This window comes from Nomascus leucogenys, chromosome 15 (assembly GCF_006542625.1).
Source record: "Nomascus leucogenys isolate Asia chromosome 15, Asia_NLE_v1, whole genome shotgun sequence".
Lineage (NCBI taxonomy): Eukaryota > Metazoa > Chordata > Mammalia > Primates > Hylobatidae > Nomascus > Nomascus leucogenys.
Window position 1 is genome coordinate 78,911,083 of NC_044395.1, and position 15,968 is coordinate 78,927,050.

The 15,968-nt window shown below is 40.8% G+C and overlaps 1 protein-coding gene across 9 annotated transcripts in view; it reads right to left on the reverse strand.

Annotated features, from left to right (window-relative positions):
- The window catches only part of SERGEF (secretion regulating guanine nucleotide exchange factor), a 230,645-nt gene that overhangs the window by 195,389 nt on the left and 19,288 nt on the right, over positions 1–15,968 (reverse strand). For all 9 annotated transcript variants that reach the window (XM_030829607.1, XM_030829600.1, XM_030829605.1 and 6 more), the window contains 2 exons: positions 14,754–14,816; positions 10,412–10,570 (listed from right to left, as the gene is read on the reverse strand). In XM_030829607.1, the coding sequence (XP_030685467.1) occupies positions 10,412–10,570; positions 14,754–14,816 (222 nt within the window). The remainder of the gene's footprint in view (positions 1–10,411; positions 10,571–14,753; positions 14,817–15,968) is intronic.

Consider the following 15,968-nt stretch of genomic DNA (forward strand, 5'->3'; position numbering starts at 1 on the left):
CAGTATTACCCTCAGGCTGTAGAGCAGTACCTGGCAGAGCACCTAGTACATAGTAAGTTCTTGGCAAACACTGGCTCCCTGCCCTATCCTGATTCCCTTGGAAATTAAAAAAAAAAAGTTCTTATTCAACCAATTGTGCTAACTCATGTCTTCAGCATGCCCCTGGCAAGGCCCTGGGCCTGCCCATCTGTGGGGTATACGGCTTAAGAGATGACTCCTAATTCTATCCATTGCACAGTGTGATGGGACGCCTTGGTCCAGAGAACTGAGGAGGAGAACTGGACAGGGCAGAGGCGAGCAGAAAAGACATGCACATTGCTTTTGCTGTGAGTGAGAAGGTGAAAAATCATTAAGACCAGGCCCTTGAAGAAATCAGGAAAAAGGCAGACAGTTAACTGCCACTGCCAGGTCCTCTCCCACAGCTGGCTCACTGGCCCTTGTCTCCTGGATCTCCATGGGGCAGCCAGCTAGAGGTCAGATCAGTCTCAGTTCCTGTTAAGAGCAAGGACTATCAGCTATTAACTCAGGGTGTGTCCTTATGAAAGACCCTTTCCTTTTCTGGGCCTAGGTTCTCCCATCCATACAAAAACGGGGAAGGCCTGGGTGACCTCTAGGGGACCATTCAGCTCTGACCTTACTAATTCCGGATAATGACTCTACCGGCCTCATCCCAAGGCTATCTGGCTGCCTACTGCTGCCATCTGGTGGCCCTGCAGGCCCAGCCCCTTGTCGAATATACCCACTTCAGAGGGTGACTCTTGCTTCTGCTTCAGGTGCACACATGCTACACTTCTCTAGACCACTGATCAATGGGCATTCACTGCCAAACACAAAATCCAAATATAATGACAGCACTTCATCTCTCTAGCAGAGATGACACCGCTGCAGCTGAGAGCATGACCTCCCTTCTCAAAGACAGAAGGTAACCTGCACAAGGTCACAGAGCTGCCTGGCTCCCAGGCCAGCACACGGTTTCACTTTACCACAATGCTTAGGGCTGGTGGGTACCTGCAAACCAAAAATAAAGTCAGCCTAGAGCCAAGGAACAAAGCTGTTTGAAGGTGGGGAAAAAACTGCCAGGATTCCTCGCAAACCTCAAGAAATGGTAAGGCATGGCACATGAACAGGCTAAGCACTGCTTGCAGAAATTAACTGGAAATACAAACTTGGGGTACCCAATGTATCTCCCTAATCTTGGAGGCAATCATTCATAAGAACACCTGCAGGTGTTCTTCCATAAACCAGGCTCCAAGCCACCACCACAGCCTGGATCCTAGACTAGGCAGACCACCAAATAGTGGGGAAGACACCTGGGGTAGCACTGTGTGTTTGTGTGTGCTTCCCCCTGCCAGACAGCAGTTCCTCAGGGCAGGGTTATATCTTTTCTTCTCTATCTCCAGGCCTCTTAACACCTGGCCAGAGGAGCTCAGTGAATGCAAGTACACAAGTAGATCCTTTAGGTTTCTGCACAACATGGGACCTTTCTATTCTTTGTGGACTCAACTGATCAGACCCTTGGCTCTGTCTGCAGCCTTCCTTCATAGTGTAGACCCTGAAAAAGCACATTGTGTGACTTTAACTAGGTCGCTTGCTTTTTCAGGCCTCTATCATCTCACATCTGCAGCATACTTGGGTTTTACTGGATGATCTTCAAAGTCCTTTTAATTCTAAAATGCTAGAATTTGAAACCCCCAGGCAAATCAAGGCTAATCTTCACCTGCAGACACAGCAGCTAAAAATGGGAAAGGGGAAGGTAATCAAACAATGCTTCCCTCTAGTGGTTCAGTGCTGTCATTACACCCTACCTGCGCAGAGCCCCTATCACTCAACTTCTACTCCAATTCACCCTGAACTCTGAATGAAAGAAATCAGCTTGCAGCCAGCAGAGCCCAAGTGCAGGGGAGCGAGAGAGAAAAGAAAGAGGCCAGGCTCAAGAAACTAAAGAAGCCTCTTAGCCAGTTCCACAATAGTGGAGAAATTATCCATCTTTAGGAACAAATATATTTTGCAACTTAAAGGACCTTTTGTGACCTCCAACTCCCCTCTTCAGATGAGGCTCAGGGATATTCAGGAGGGACTTACCCAAAGTCACAAAGCTGACTCATGACCGAGCCAAAAATAGATGGCCACTCTCCTGCCTCCTGCTAAAGTATCTTGCCTCTCTTCCATGCAACCTCCGAATTGAGGCCCGTGCAAGTGACTTGTCAAGGACATATACATGGGAATAGATGGCAAAGGAGCCAGTCTCTTGCACTGAGGGGTAAGTGATCTTATTCATTAACTTTAAAATAGTATTTATAGGAGATATAATCAATTGAAAATATTCAAAATTCAGCATAGAAAACAAAATTCACTTATAATCCCACCTGGCCCATTTCCTTCTAGTCTTTTCTACAGAAACATTCTTTTTTTCTTTCAACAAATTAGAAGTTACAGTATGGTTAATCATTCTTTTCACTTACTATACCATGAGCGTATTCCTGTCATTAAATATCCTTCTAAAACATTCTATTTAATGACAATATAATATTCCAACATATGGCTCTGCCATAATTTGTTTAACCAATCTCTCTTCAATTTCATTTGTTTCCATACCTTTGTTTTTGTCATTATAAATTAGGCTGCAGTAAATGGCATTATACTTAATCTTTGAACACATCCATGGCTATTTCTTTAGGTCAGTTTTATTTTTTATAGGATAGAATTTCAGAGCTGGAATGACCCTTAAAGATCATTATGTAAACGTATTGGCCAGATGGAAGAAAGGGACCAGAGAGTTTAGTGTCTTGCCAGAGGACAAAGAGAAAGCAAGAGAAGCAAGTCAAACTCTCCATCTATTAAAATGTGACCTTCCCAAAGCCCAACCACAATTTCACACCCTTCCCTGACCAACTTCACCCACACTGACCTCTCCTTCCCCTGAAATCCTAGAGCCTGCAGTGTCTGGGCCACTCCTTCGGCCCTTGGCCACATTCTTTTTATTCTTCCACTAAATAGTTGTTCATCCAACCACAAACTTCCTAAAGGTGGTTCTGGATTTTATATCCCCCTGTATTCTGTAGCATAGTACTATATACATATAGATAAGTATTTCACAAATATCTGCTAAAGGACTAAAGATACCTATGAATTTCCTTCCAATTGCTTGCTGAAATGTAGTATCACTGTCAAAAGTTGGGGAAAGATGTTTCTTTGAAGGGTAAAAGAAGTTTAGCTGATGAGTTGGAGCTCTCTGAGAAACACAAGATCTGGAATTAGAATAGCAGGCTTGGGGACAAAAGATGGGATTCAAGTTTTAGCTCTGTCCATCTATGTGAAACAGGGCAATGCCATTAACGAATTAGGGACTCTTCTGTGAAGTAAGGATAATAATACTCATCTTGCCAACTTCATATGAGAACGTGGATGTGAAAGTACTTGATAGTGATAAAGGCGGTCCGTGAGAGTTATGATTGCTGTTGTATTCTCATGTAGCTGCTTCTGTGAATCCCAGAATGGCCTCCTGACCCTCGCTTCTCAGGCACCATTTCCCAGTTTCTACTCCACACACATATCCTTAAAGAAATCTATGGCTGCACTCTTCAGGTAAGAATAAGTGTTTTCTTGAAGCAGAACTTCTTTTTTTTCTCTTTGAGACATGGTCTCACTCTGTCACCCAGGCTGGACTGCAGTGGCGCAACCTTAGCTTACTGCAACCTCCATCTCCTGGGCTCAAGCCATCTTCCTGCCCCAGCCTCCCAAGTAGCTGGGACCACAGGCACGCACCACCACACCCAGCTAATTTTTTTATATTTTGTTGTAGAGACAGAGCTTTGCCATATCGCCCAGGCTGATCTCAAACTCCTGGGCTCAAGAGATCCACCTGCCTCAGCCTCCCAAAGTGTTGGAATTACAGACGTGAGCCACCATGCCTGGCCAAAGCAGAACTTCTTATATAGAAGGAACTGTCATTCCTGGTTCAGGTCCCTGGATTTGACTAGTTAAGTCGTCCACACTTCCTCATCATCTCTGGAAAGAATGTAACAAGGCAGAAAGAACACTGCACTGAGGGTCATGAGACTTCATTTGAGTTCTGGTCCTAGCTCCTTCACTCACTCAACTGTGCCTCCCCTATTTAGTCCTCAGTTTTTGCATCTCTAAACTGAGGAATTAAGGCCAGATGATCTCTAAGTTTCCATCCATTACTGACATTCTAAGGATTCTAGGATAAAAACTCATGACTTTAATAAGAATCAAAAAGTATCCATTTCAAAACAAGCCTTTGGGCTCAGTTTGACTTTCACCCGTTGGGTTTTCAAAGTTCTAAAGCACAAGCATCATTAATTCCAAAGCACCTGCTTTAAATAGAGCCCACGAGGTCAGAATCTCCCCAAGCTTGGCTGAAGTTTCATGATATATGGTCCCAAAAAAGATGGAGTAATGTATACTGTCACCCTATTCTGAAAAGGATCTTGGCCCCAAAAACAGAAAAATCAGCATTAGGTATATCATAAACTCAGTTTAGTGTGAATCAATGGCTGGGCTTGAATTTCACTAATGCTTACGCATCAAATGCAATAAAATATTTCTTGGGCTGTGACACTTGAAACAGTAGCTAACAGCCAGTCCCTTTCACTTGTACCATACAATTCCCCTCTTTAGGAAAACAAAAGAATAAAAAAACTCAATCAAAAGGATATAACCACGAATCAAGAGGACACCGATGGAAGGGAGAAAATTTCACTGGAAAGTAGAACTAGATTTCTAGCTTAAAGTTGCCATAAAGTCACTTTCTCTCCGCTTGGTTTCAGTTTTTTCATTTGCAAAGTGAGGAAGTTGCTTCTTCCATCACTGATTCTCTAAAACTTCTAAGACTCTTGGGCTTCTTAAGGTAACACTGAAGAAAGTAAAGAATGTCAAAGAACTCTCTGTATTTGTTCTCACTTTTTCAATCCATATTCCTTGTAAGACCACAAGGTTACTTTGGGATACTGCATGATTCAGGGAAAGCTTCCAGCATCCCAAAAGCAACTGGATTTTAGACATTCTGACCAACTCCACATTAAGGTTTAGACCTTGTGTAAATCATTCCCTTTGAAATTCTAATACACCGTCAGCAACCAGCACTTGTAACCAGCATTTGAAAGCACTGATCTTTCTGCACTCTTCAGGAAAGTTCTGAATCAACCTGTTACCTATCCAGAGACATTCACATCCAGCCCCACAGAGACATAAAGAGAAGAAATGGAGCATGTGATCTCCAGAGAGCTCAAGAGTTTCCAAAAGAGTAGTGGGAGCTAATGTGTCTTAAAAAGATATATGAGCCAGTCCTGTGCTAGATGCTTTAATACATCATCCCTTTCAATCCTCATATCAGGTCAGCAGTTATTTCCCCACTTTCCTAATAAGGAAATAAGTTCAAAGAAGTTGGGTTTTTTCATTTGTCCAACATGTCTTAAGTAGGTAAAAGCAAGCATGGCTCCTGCCCTCATGGAGCTTACAGTCTAGCAGGAATGGAAATTAGTCAAAGAATGCTACCAAAAAATAGCACAAAAGAGAGGTTTATGGTGCTATGAGAACAGAAAAAAAAAAGGAGAAGTGACTAGTCAGCAATGTCAAGAGAAGTTCTCCGAGATACCTAAGTTAAGGGTTAAGACTTTAAAAAAAAAAAAAAAAAGCATTTAGCTAAGTCAAACTGAAGAAGAGGTGTATGGATAAGCGGCCAAATAGACGGAATATCAGGTGCAAGGGCACTATGGTGGGAAATGAATGATGCTTTCAAGGAACCAAGCAAAGGCCAGAGTACAGACTGGATAGGGATCAAGAACTAGCATGGTGAGAAATGGGATTGGAAAGGTCAGCAGACAGCAGATCACATAGGACCTGTAAGACCACTAAGGATTATATTTTTATCATAAGAGCAATGGGAAGCCATATGAATGTAACACAATGGGTTTGAAGAGATCTTTCAACTGAGGTATGAAGAATGGGTTGGAGGGGAGAGGGAGGGTATTAGTCCATTCTCATATTCCTATAAAGAATACTTAAGACTGGGTAATTGATAAAGAGAAGAGGTTTAATTGGCTTATGGTTCTGTAGGCTGTACAGGAAGCATAGCTCAAGCATTAGCTTCTGGGGAGGCCTCTGGAAGCGTACAATCATGGTGGAAGAGGAAGCAGGAGCTTGGACGTCATCTGACAAGAGCAGGCGCAAGACAGCAAGGGGGAAATGGTACACACTTTTAAACAACCAGATCTCATGAGAACTCACTCACAATGGCAAGGACAGTACTAAGAAGAATGGTACTAAACCATTCATGAGAAATGTACCCCAATGATCCAATCACCTCCCACCAGGCCCCACCTCCAACACTGGGGATTACATTTCAACATGAGATTTGGGTGGGGACACACACATCCAAACTATATCAAGGAGTAAATATGGGAAGACCAGGACACCAGTTAAGGCTACTGCAGGATTCAGTTAAGAGGTGACAGTGGGCTGAACTAGGGTGGTGACAATGGAGACAGAGAGAGGTGGAGCTGCCCACAGTCACATAATCAGTAGGTTAAGAGAGCTAAGATTCAAGCCTTGGTCTATCTGACTTCAAAGCCCAGGTTTTTCTCTACCTTGCCACTTATTTATTCATTCAGCACTTAGTTACTGACCATCTGTTATGTATCAGGCCTGTACCAGATGCTGGGGATATGGCCATGAACAAAACAGACACTGTTCTCGTGTAATTTACAGTCTAGACATTAAACAAATAAGAATACAAAGAGATGTATACAATTACAAATTGGGATGAGTATCCTGAATTTTAACAGGTAATATTACAAATTAGGCCACAAAAATCTTCCAAGTTGTTGATAATATGAAAGAGCCACTTGCCTACTGCATGCAAGTAAGACTTTAGAAAACTTTGCTGTCAGAGTTTGATATTGAGTATGGCATCCCTGGCCAGCTCATGAGCTTTCAGGCTAGTAGTCTCAAGGTGGCATTACCCCTGTGGAAACAGAAGTCTTTCTAAAAGCAACTATTAAGTCTTTAATTTACTTACATACCCCAGGAAGCCATCACTTATGTAGGCATTTTACAATAGTTGGGATCTTTCACAGATTCGTTCATTTGAACATCATAGCAGCCCTATGTAGAATGCAGGCAGGTTTTAATACCAGACTTCAGAGTTGAGGAAACTGAGGCCTAAACAGGTAAAGTGACTTAATCAAGGTCAACAAACTAGGAAGGCACGCAGATCTGCCATCCAACTCTCACTAGAAGCACCTCCAGCCAGGAAACCATGAATCTCAGATGAGACACCTGCAGGTCACTGAGCCTAGATAAAGTCACCCAGGAGTCCCATGAAGTTCCTGAGAACAATGATCAGGAACATTAAGCAGCTTGGGAAAGGTTTCTAGAATGCAGCACCATGAGCCTGAGACACAGGTACCCTTGCCAACTCTCCCAGATTAGAACAGGTTCTCTTGGACTCTTTCCAAGTGCCTCTGACTAACAGAGAAAAGTATTTTTCCATCACAAACACTGCAGGCAGGCATCAGACAGACTCCTGAGAGGGGAGGGCAGAGAACACATCCCAGATTCACATACAGACAATCTATAAAGTTTTTCTGATACCATGTGAACTGCCCTAGCTAAGCATCTACCACTGGGGATGTCCAGTATTGAGCAGTGTTTCTCAATCTTGACACTATTAACATTTGGAGCTAGATAATTCTTTGTTATAGGAGACTGCCCTCGCATTGTAGGATGTTTAGCAGCATCCCTGGCCTCTACCCATTAGATGCCAATAGTGTCTGTGCATAAACTCTTTTTTAATCAGTGTCACACAACTAATGCCTCCCAGAATGAGACTGAGAGCAGCCTCTGTGCTGATGTGGCCTGCAAGTTCGTTCCAGGAACAATTCACCACTGGAGCCTGTGAAAACAACTACAGTCAAATAACTCCTTGTTCCACTAATGAGCTGCTCCTGACCCTGTGAGGAAATCTTATTCCCATTAATGTGAGCACTGAGTCTGATTAAATAGAAGCCCTGGGTGTTTCTTCTCAAAGACACTGGGCCAGAGCACGGGCCTCCACTGCTGCTAGAAGGAACACAAAATTGGTGAATCGTATAACAGGAAACTCCCATTTGCCCAAAATTCAGTACAAAAACCAGGACATTCAAACATCCCAGTTTTAACCATTCTGGACTTAGGATAAAGGAGAAAGTGGCAATGTACAAAAACAAGCAACCTGAATTAACAAGCTAAGTAAATAGCTGAAACGTTACCAAAAAATCATGCTCTCGAAAGGAGGCAGAAACCTCAAGCTGAGCTCCAGAGCAGCTGGGGTGACTCAGACAGCGTCAGAGACATGGGTTCCAACCTCCCACCCCAAGGGCTGGGCTGCTGGCCCAGATGTGGGAATCGCATCAGCTATAATGCTTCAAAGCTAAAATCAAAGAAGCAACATCTTTATGTCTTTCATTAGTCAACTACCTAACTAGTTAAAGGGTTTACTGACAGACAACCAAATTCACCACCATTTGGTAGTAAGTGTATTTTAATGTACTGCAATTCTTGGAAGACTGACTAACCATGAAACGCCTACCTGTGAACAACCAATCACTCAAGACTACTGCTAATTTCTATGCGACTTTTGCACTTTGTACTTAGCCGTATTGTTGCACATCTCATACTGGAATGTAGTAAAATTTTATCACAGGTCTATCACGCCTAGTGGACAGTGGACTCCTTAAGGGCAAGATTTACATCTAGTACAAGGTACGGTACATAAAAAGACCCTCACCATTTGTACGATGGATGGATGATAAAGTTTTCCATCTCTACATTCTTAGGCTTACGCCTATCTACATATTCTAGTGGGAAGATATGGCCTATGTCTTTTCTCCTCCATTTCCCCAAGGCTTAACACATTGCTCAATAGGTGCCTAATAAACATTAACCTATTTGGTTGGACACCAGAATCCAAAGAGACAAACAAGCTTTCTGTTCATGAACATCTAAGTCCCAGGAAAGAGGTCAGAAATCCTAGCTATCTACCCTACCTTGTATGCATTTGTGTATGTGTAGTCTCTTTTAACTATAAACAGTTTGATGCAGGAAAATGAGTACATTCTTTGATAGGCATTGGAGATATAGAAGTGAGCAAGACTAATCTGGTGGCTTCCTTCACAGAGCTTATTATCTGAAACAAAGAGATATCAACAATTACAAACATACAAAACCCAGCTACTATGCTCAGTGAGTCTCTTTAGGAAAAGGTTCTGTAGACAAGCCCAATCTTCAAGCAATCTGAATCTCTTTGAGGAAAGTGACAACCTTCCTCCTAATGAATGACACACTTTCCTTAGAGCACCCTCTAAAGCGGTAATATGGAAAGTTTATTATACATCTTTATTATACAGGCCTCTATTTCAAAATGATCATGAAATGTTTTAAAAGACCAATTAAAAGCATCATAGATATGACTGCTCATAAGTCTACATTTGTGTATAGAAATGTGTAGTGTGTGTGACTTACCAAGGATAGCTGAAGCTGACCTGAAAACCTGCAAAAGCCAGAAACTCCTGAAATAAGAGTCACTAGATATCTGGGAGTCTAGAGATGTGTGGGTAGCTAGCAAGCAGGACAGGAGTAGGCAAGGGGACTCCTGAGAACCCCTGAAGCTCAGAATACTTTGACATGATAACAGATCTTGGGAATTTCAAATTGGCTGGGGAACTTTGTGAAAATCAACAGGCAGGAAGGCAAGGATGAATAGAGGCCATGAAAAAGCAAAATCTGAGGACAAAGTCAACAATATGAAGGCCAGGAAAGCAGAACTGCCCTAAGGGAAAGATGAGAAACAAATGAAGATTCAAGAAAAGATGAAGACGCCAAACGCTGTATGGCATGATGTGGTAACATCTGAGGGAATATATGAGATGTCTGAACCAACACACATAGTTTATTAGGGTCAACAAAAGTTTAAATCAGAATTCCATGCCAGCTATGAATCAAAATAATGTTCCTGCCTCAATCTTTAGATATTTATTTTTCACTTAACATTTTCTGATGCTTTTAATTGAGACTTAGATATGCAAATAGCTATGACAAAGTAAGGACTTCCCAACAAGCTGGACAAATTTCTGGGTGATGCTTGCTGCAGTGGATCCCTTCTCAAAACCTCATGGGCTCTTAGGACTGGAAGGAGTTAACTTAACCCAGGCTTGCCTTTTTGGGTACAAACCTGTGTCTCTGAGAGGAAAAGCCACGTATCTGGCTGATGGCAGAACTAGACCCCAGTATCCCCATCTCTGATCCTTAAGCTTTCATCAATAAAAAGCCTTAACCCCAAGCACTCATAGCTGCTTAGACAGCTGTCCCCCAGCTGTTCTTACCAACCATAAGTTCTCTGCTACTGTCTCACCTGTCTGAGCAACCAGGTGTGTCCACCCACTCCAGATGGCAGTGACCTTTTCATTCTGGAAACAATGTGCTTCTATTTTCTGGGGCACAGGAAGGAAAGCAGCCTCAGTAGCCAGTTGCCCATGCTTGTTGCTTCCCCAAACATACACCTCTCCTGCATCTTAAACAAACAGAAGGGGAACAAAAGAGGTGAGGGAACATTAGTCCAAAATGATGGAAAATAACAGAAGTCTAAAAAATAAGTGGTTAAAAGAAGTTGTTTTATACTTACACGACAAGGTTGAGTGGAGCCAAGCAGGACACAAAATTTGTGTACACCATAATAACTTATTACAAGATTTTCAAAAATTCTATACATAAAAAACAAGGCCAAATGTTCTTAGTAGCTTAAGAAATAAAAATGTGTGGTTTTTCTCTTCATTTTTTCATTCAACAAATATTTATTCAACATCTACCATGTGTATGAGACACGTTTCTCTATTTTCTATGTTTTTAAAATATATGCCTATACTACCTTTTGTATGAAAAAAATGCTTTAACTTTTCAAAATAACAGGTTAAAAGATAAATTATTTAAGCTTAAATTTTTTAAACATAAGATTATTTCACTGCATGCCCTGTCCAGCAGAAAATATAATGCTATAGAATCGCATCTAGATAGCACTTCAGCTTGTTTTAACCTCACAATAATCCTGTGATACAAGCAGGAAAGTGACTGACTGACATTGTGATTTAACAGAAAGAGAACAAATTCAGAGTCAAGTGACTCTGGCTTCTATTCCTGGATCTGCTAACTAGCTATTGACCTTGGACAAATCACTTCCACCCTAAGACTTAGTTTCACTAGCTGAAAATTGGAAGGGAAGGCTGTTGGTCTGGAAGGGCAGACAATATGACTGATGACACTGGTAACAAGAATGACTGGCCGGTGACTGTGGCAAGCCAGAGAGTACGTGCCTGTCTAAAAGGCATTCACATTCAAAAATATTTTGTAAATGAAAGCCATACAAAATGAGGCCATGGGCTATAATTTAGCCTATGGCTTGTCAATTTGTGACTCCTCAGCTTTTCCAACCCTTATAATCTAAGGATCTACAACTGTACTACCCAATACAGTAGTTCACCACCTACATGTGGCTATTAAACACTTGAAATGTGGCTAGTCCAAACTGAGATACATTGTAAGTGAAATGCTACTCTCTCACACAATGGACTGCAAAGACTTAGTGCAAAAAAGAGTGTGGCTCATTATAATTTCATATGGGTTACATGTTGAAATAATATTTTGGATATACTGGGCTAAGTAGATATATTATTAAAATTAATCCCACCTGTTTCTTTTTACTTTTTGAAATGTGGCTCATATTATATTTCTATTAGCACTGTTCTAGAAGATAAATTAATCAAGGCTGGAAGATGTTAAATTACTTTTCAGGATCACATGGCTAATAAGGAGTCAAATAGGGCCTAGAAGCCAGGTCTTCTGCTTTCACTGCATTTTGTAGCTTCCCAATAAAACTTGATAGTATTGCTTGCCCTAGGGCAGTCTAGCATATTCCAAAAAACTGATGGAAAGTCAAACAGTATCATTAAGGGGCATTAGACTAAGGTTCGGAAGTCTCCAGTTCAAGTTCCATCTGTTACCTGAGCACTGTTTGACACTGGGCACATCACTTCACATTCTAGGTCGGTTTCCTCAACTCTAGAATGAGGGAGTATAAATCAGTGAAACCTTTTTGTCACTCGAGTGACCCTGCAACATTGACATTCTGCAATTCTATAAAGTGAATTTGGTGCATTCCATTCCCAGAGAGAGGTCAACCTCCTGGACTTCATCAGGGTGTGCAAAGTATGAAGACCTCTTACGAGATAGCAAAGAAGCCCCCTTAGCAAAGTATCAATCCATTAAGTGGACTGGTGAGCTACAAAGATGCCACTGACGATGAAGCCTGTGTAAACAACTTCACTTATCTTAGTAGCTCTAAACCATCTTTTTGAAAGTCAAACTGTCTTCCAGATGAGGATCATTATGCTGTTGCCTCAGCAGGTAAAATTAAATTCTGCTGCAATGCCAAATAGTTATATAATCTACAACCACTCCAGAGCAAATGTCTAAAGAGCATTGAACAAAATCCAATGTGTAACAGCTTGAACTAGATGAAGAAAGAGAGGGCTATTAATCTTTTTTTTTTTGAGACGGAGTCTTGTTCTGTCACCCAGGCTGGAGTACAGTGGTGTGATCTCGGCTCACTGCAACCTCTGTCACCCGGGTTCACGAGACTCTCCTGCCTCGGCCTCCTAAGTAGCTGGGATTACAGGCACGTGCCACCACACCCAGCTAATTTTGAATTTTTTAGTAGAAATGGGGTTGCTACTAAAAAACTCCATTTTTTAGCAGACCAGTGGCCAGGCTGGTCTTGAACTCCTGACCTCAAGTATTCCACCTGCCTCAGCCTCCATAGTGCTGGGATTACAGGTGTGAGCCACAGTGCCCAGCAGGGCTATTAATCTCCACAATCTTTAGCTCATTTTCAAAATATCAAAAACCATTTCACTTTGTGAATATACTAAAAATTACTAACTTGTATACTTTAAATGAAATTTAAATTCTTTGTATACTTTAAAAGAAATTTAATTTCTTACATATAAATTACATCTTAATTAAAATATTCAACATTTATATATAAATAACACCATAATAAAAGTGCCCTACATATGAAATAATAAATTTACTACCAACAAGAATTTTTAAGAAGTTGATGTTGGCAAACAATTAGACAAGCTCTAGGTTTACATACCATCAGTCATTTCAAATTAATTAGAACAAAACAGAAACACCTTGTAGTCTACTTTTATTCTCAGAAAAGAATGCCTTCTCCAACCCTCATTGACGGTGGGGCACGAACACACCACTTCTCACCCTAAGCTCTCCAGTCCTTCCTCTGTAAAAGGAAGGCAGGAACTGGATACCCAGTGGAGTCCCTTATAGTTGGCATTCATTTCAACTCAACACTTTTAACAAATATTAACATATAAATCTACCTAATGTGAGACACAAGTTAAAAGTAGGTGCTTTTTTTTATTAGATGTTTGTTTTAAATTCATTAAATAACAAATTATCTGCAGCTCAGAATTTGCAAAGCATTTAAACTTACATATTATGGCTCCCGTGCTCTTGAAATAACAACTTCTCAGCTGGGCTGCATTGCAAATTTGATGTCGAAGAATGCATACCACCATTAATTTACATATATTATGGGCACACCTGAATTTTCACATAAAACACTAAGTATGGAAGTCCCTCCTCTTTGCTTAAAAAATAGAATACATTCAACTCTGTAAGAGGTCTTACCAAACAAAATATTATAAACCTCTCAGATGTATAGTCTCCAGTCTACCAGCAGGGGTCAGGGCAATGTGGGCCAAAGAGAAGGGATTACTGTCACTTTCAAGAAAATGCTGCATTGCCTTGGAAGGAAAAGTCACTAGACAGTTTATACTGTATTGGCTCGGTGTTTCAAATGGAAGAATGAATGCGCAGCCAAAGAGAGAAATATAGTGTACAATAAAAAAACAGTTAAGATAGAAAAACAGATAGATCAAAGAGATGAAGTGGATAAATTAGAGAAATATATAACAATATAAAATATTCACAAAACTATATATCTAGAGTTAGATATATAGATACACAGATTAGATATTACAAAGATTAAAGATAAATAAAACAGATATATAGGTAAACAGAGTAGATAGACAAATGGAGATTGATAAATGGATTAGAAAGATAAAGATAGATAAAACAGGTTACTTTGAGATTGGACAACTAGAGAGTATACACAGGTAGAGAGCTTAGACGGTTATAATACATACCCAAATAGATTAGATGGATAAGACAGCAGCTTCTGCCCTCATAATCGTAGGTATATGAGAAAACTACAAAGAATTCATAATTATATAATACACTGTGTTATCCATATACGTTATATATAAATTTACTGTTGATTACATGATTTGACAACCACCATTACCCTGGGAGGAAGACATTATTATCCTTATTGTATAGTTAAGAAAGCAAACTCAGATGAAATGGAAGTGAGCCTATGTTTGCAATTCATGATTTATATGTATTACATTTAATTCTCATAACTACCCACAAAGTCTTTTACAGACAAGAAGATGGTCTCAGAAAGGAAAAGTAATTTGCCTAACAGCATACTAGTGGTAGCACCAGAATTCCAGCTCCAAAGTCTACGACATTCCCTCTGTATTTCAGTATCACCACTTCGGGCAGTCACATACAGAATCCTGAATGGCATGTTAAACCGTGAAAGAGCTGGTACCTACCTGTTAATGAAGCTGAGTGGTCTGAGCCAGCAAGAACACACATTGCTTTAGAATTCTCTAGACCTATAAAAGAAAAAATTTTCTTCTGAATTACATTTATAACAGAACAAACTGGGCAGAGGCACTCAGCCAGTACCACCTGGGCATGGGAGAGACTCAGCCAGTGCAGGCAGGCCTGAGTCAGCAGCACTGGCCAAGAAGATGGTTGGCATTGTAGGGAGCCTGGTAACACGCCAGGAGATTGAACAATCAAGTAAATATATTCAGGATAAAGGAGCCAGATTCATCACTATCAAAGAGGGGAGGAAAGGTATAGATATGAAAAGGGGAAAGGCTATAATCAACCATGTAATATTGGATAGTAATTGGAAAAATCAGTGTAAATTCATGATTTCTAGTAGAGACAGATAGTTATAGGTGTGTGTATGTAAAAATGTGTGTGCATGTGTGTGTGTCTGTGTGTCTATTTCCTAACTCCAGCAGTTGAGTGGGTCTACATCAATGACATCTCATACATTCAGCTGCTATCACATGCAGGCACTTAAATAACCCCAAGCCTCCTAAGAACACACAGTCAGAACCAGATTCTGAACTGGGCTTCTTTCTCCAAATTCAGCACTTTTCCTTCCTTAATTACACTGCTAAAAGTGGAGCCAGCCTGTGATGACATGCAGTCTAGCATGCAGATAGATGCCGACTTATTCTGTAACTTTTTTTTCTGACACTTCTTTTAAATTAGTAACTGTTGTAATAAAATGGCCCTCACACCTTCAAGTGTCCTCTGGAATGATAACAGGACAAAGCAGATGTTTTCACCCACGTTCACCAGAGAGGAAGTACTGGGCCCCTAATGGCCAGGTGAGGAGGGGACAGCCAGGGTTCCAGCTCCAGAACCTTTGGCAATGAGGTGAGTACAGGAGGACGAAAAGTGAAGGACTTTGAGGACTGGAAGTTGATGATCCATTCTAATGTCTCATCAGAGAATTCCCCCAAAACCAACTCTGAATCTAAGCTGTGCCCCACCCAAACAGATGCCAAACAGGTTGTTTAAATGAAATAAAATAAAAAACATTTTTTCCCTCTAATAACAGGTCCTGTGCTAAAATATGGAGCAAAATGACACACCGTTTCCACTCTTTAAAAGTTTATAATCTTTAGCATATGAGAAAACATACAAACAATTCGTAATAATACAGTATATTGTGCTATCCATAC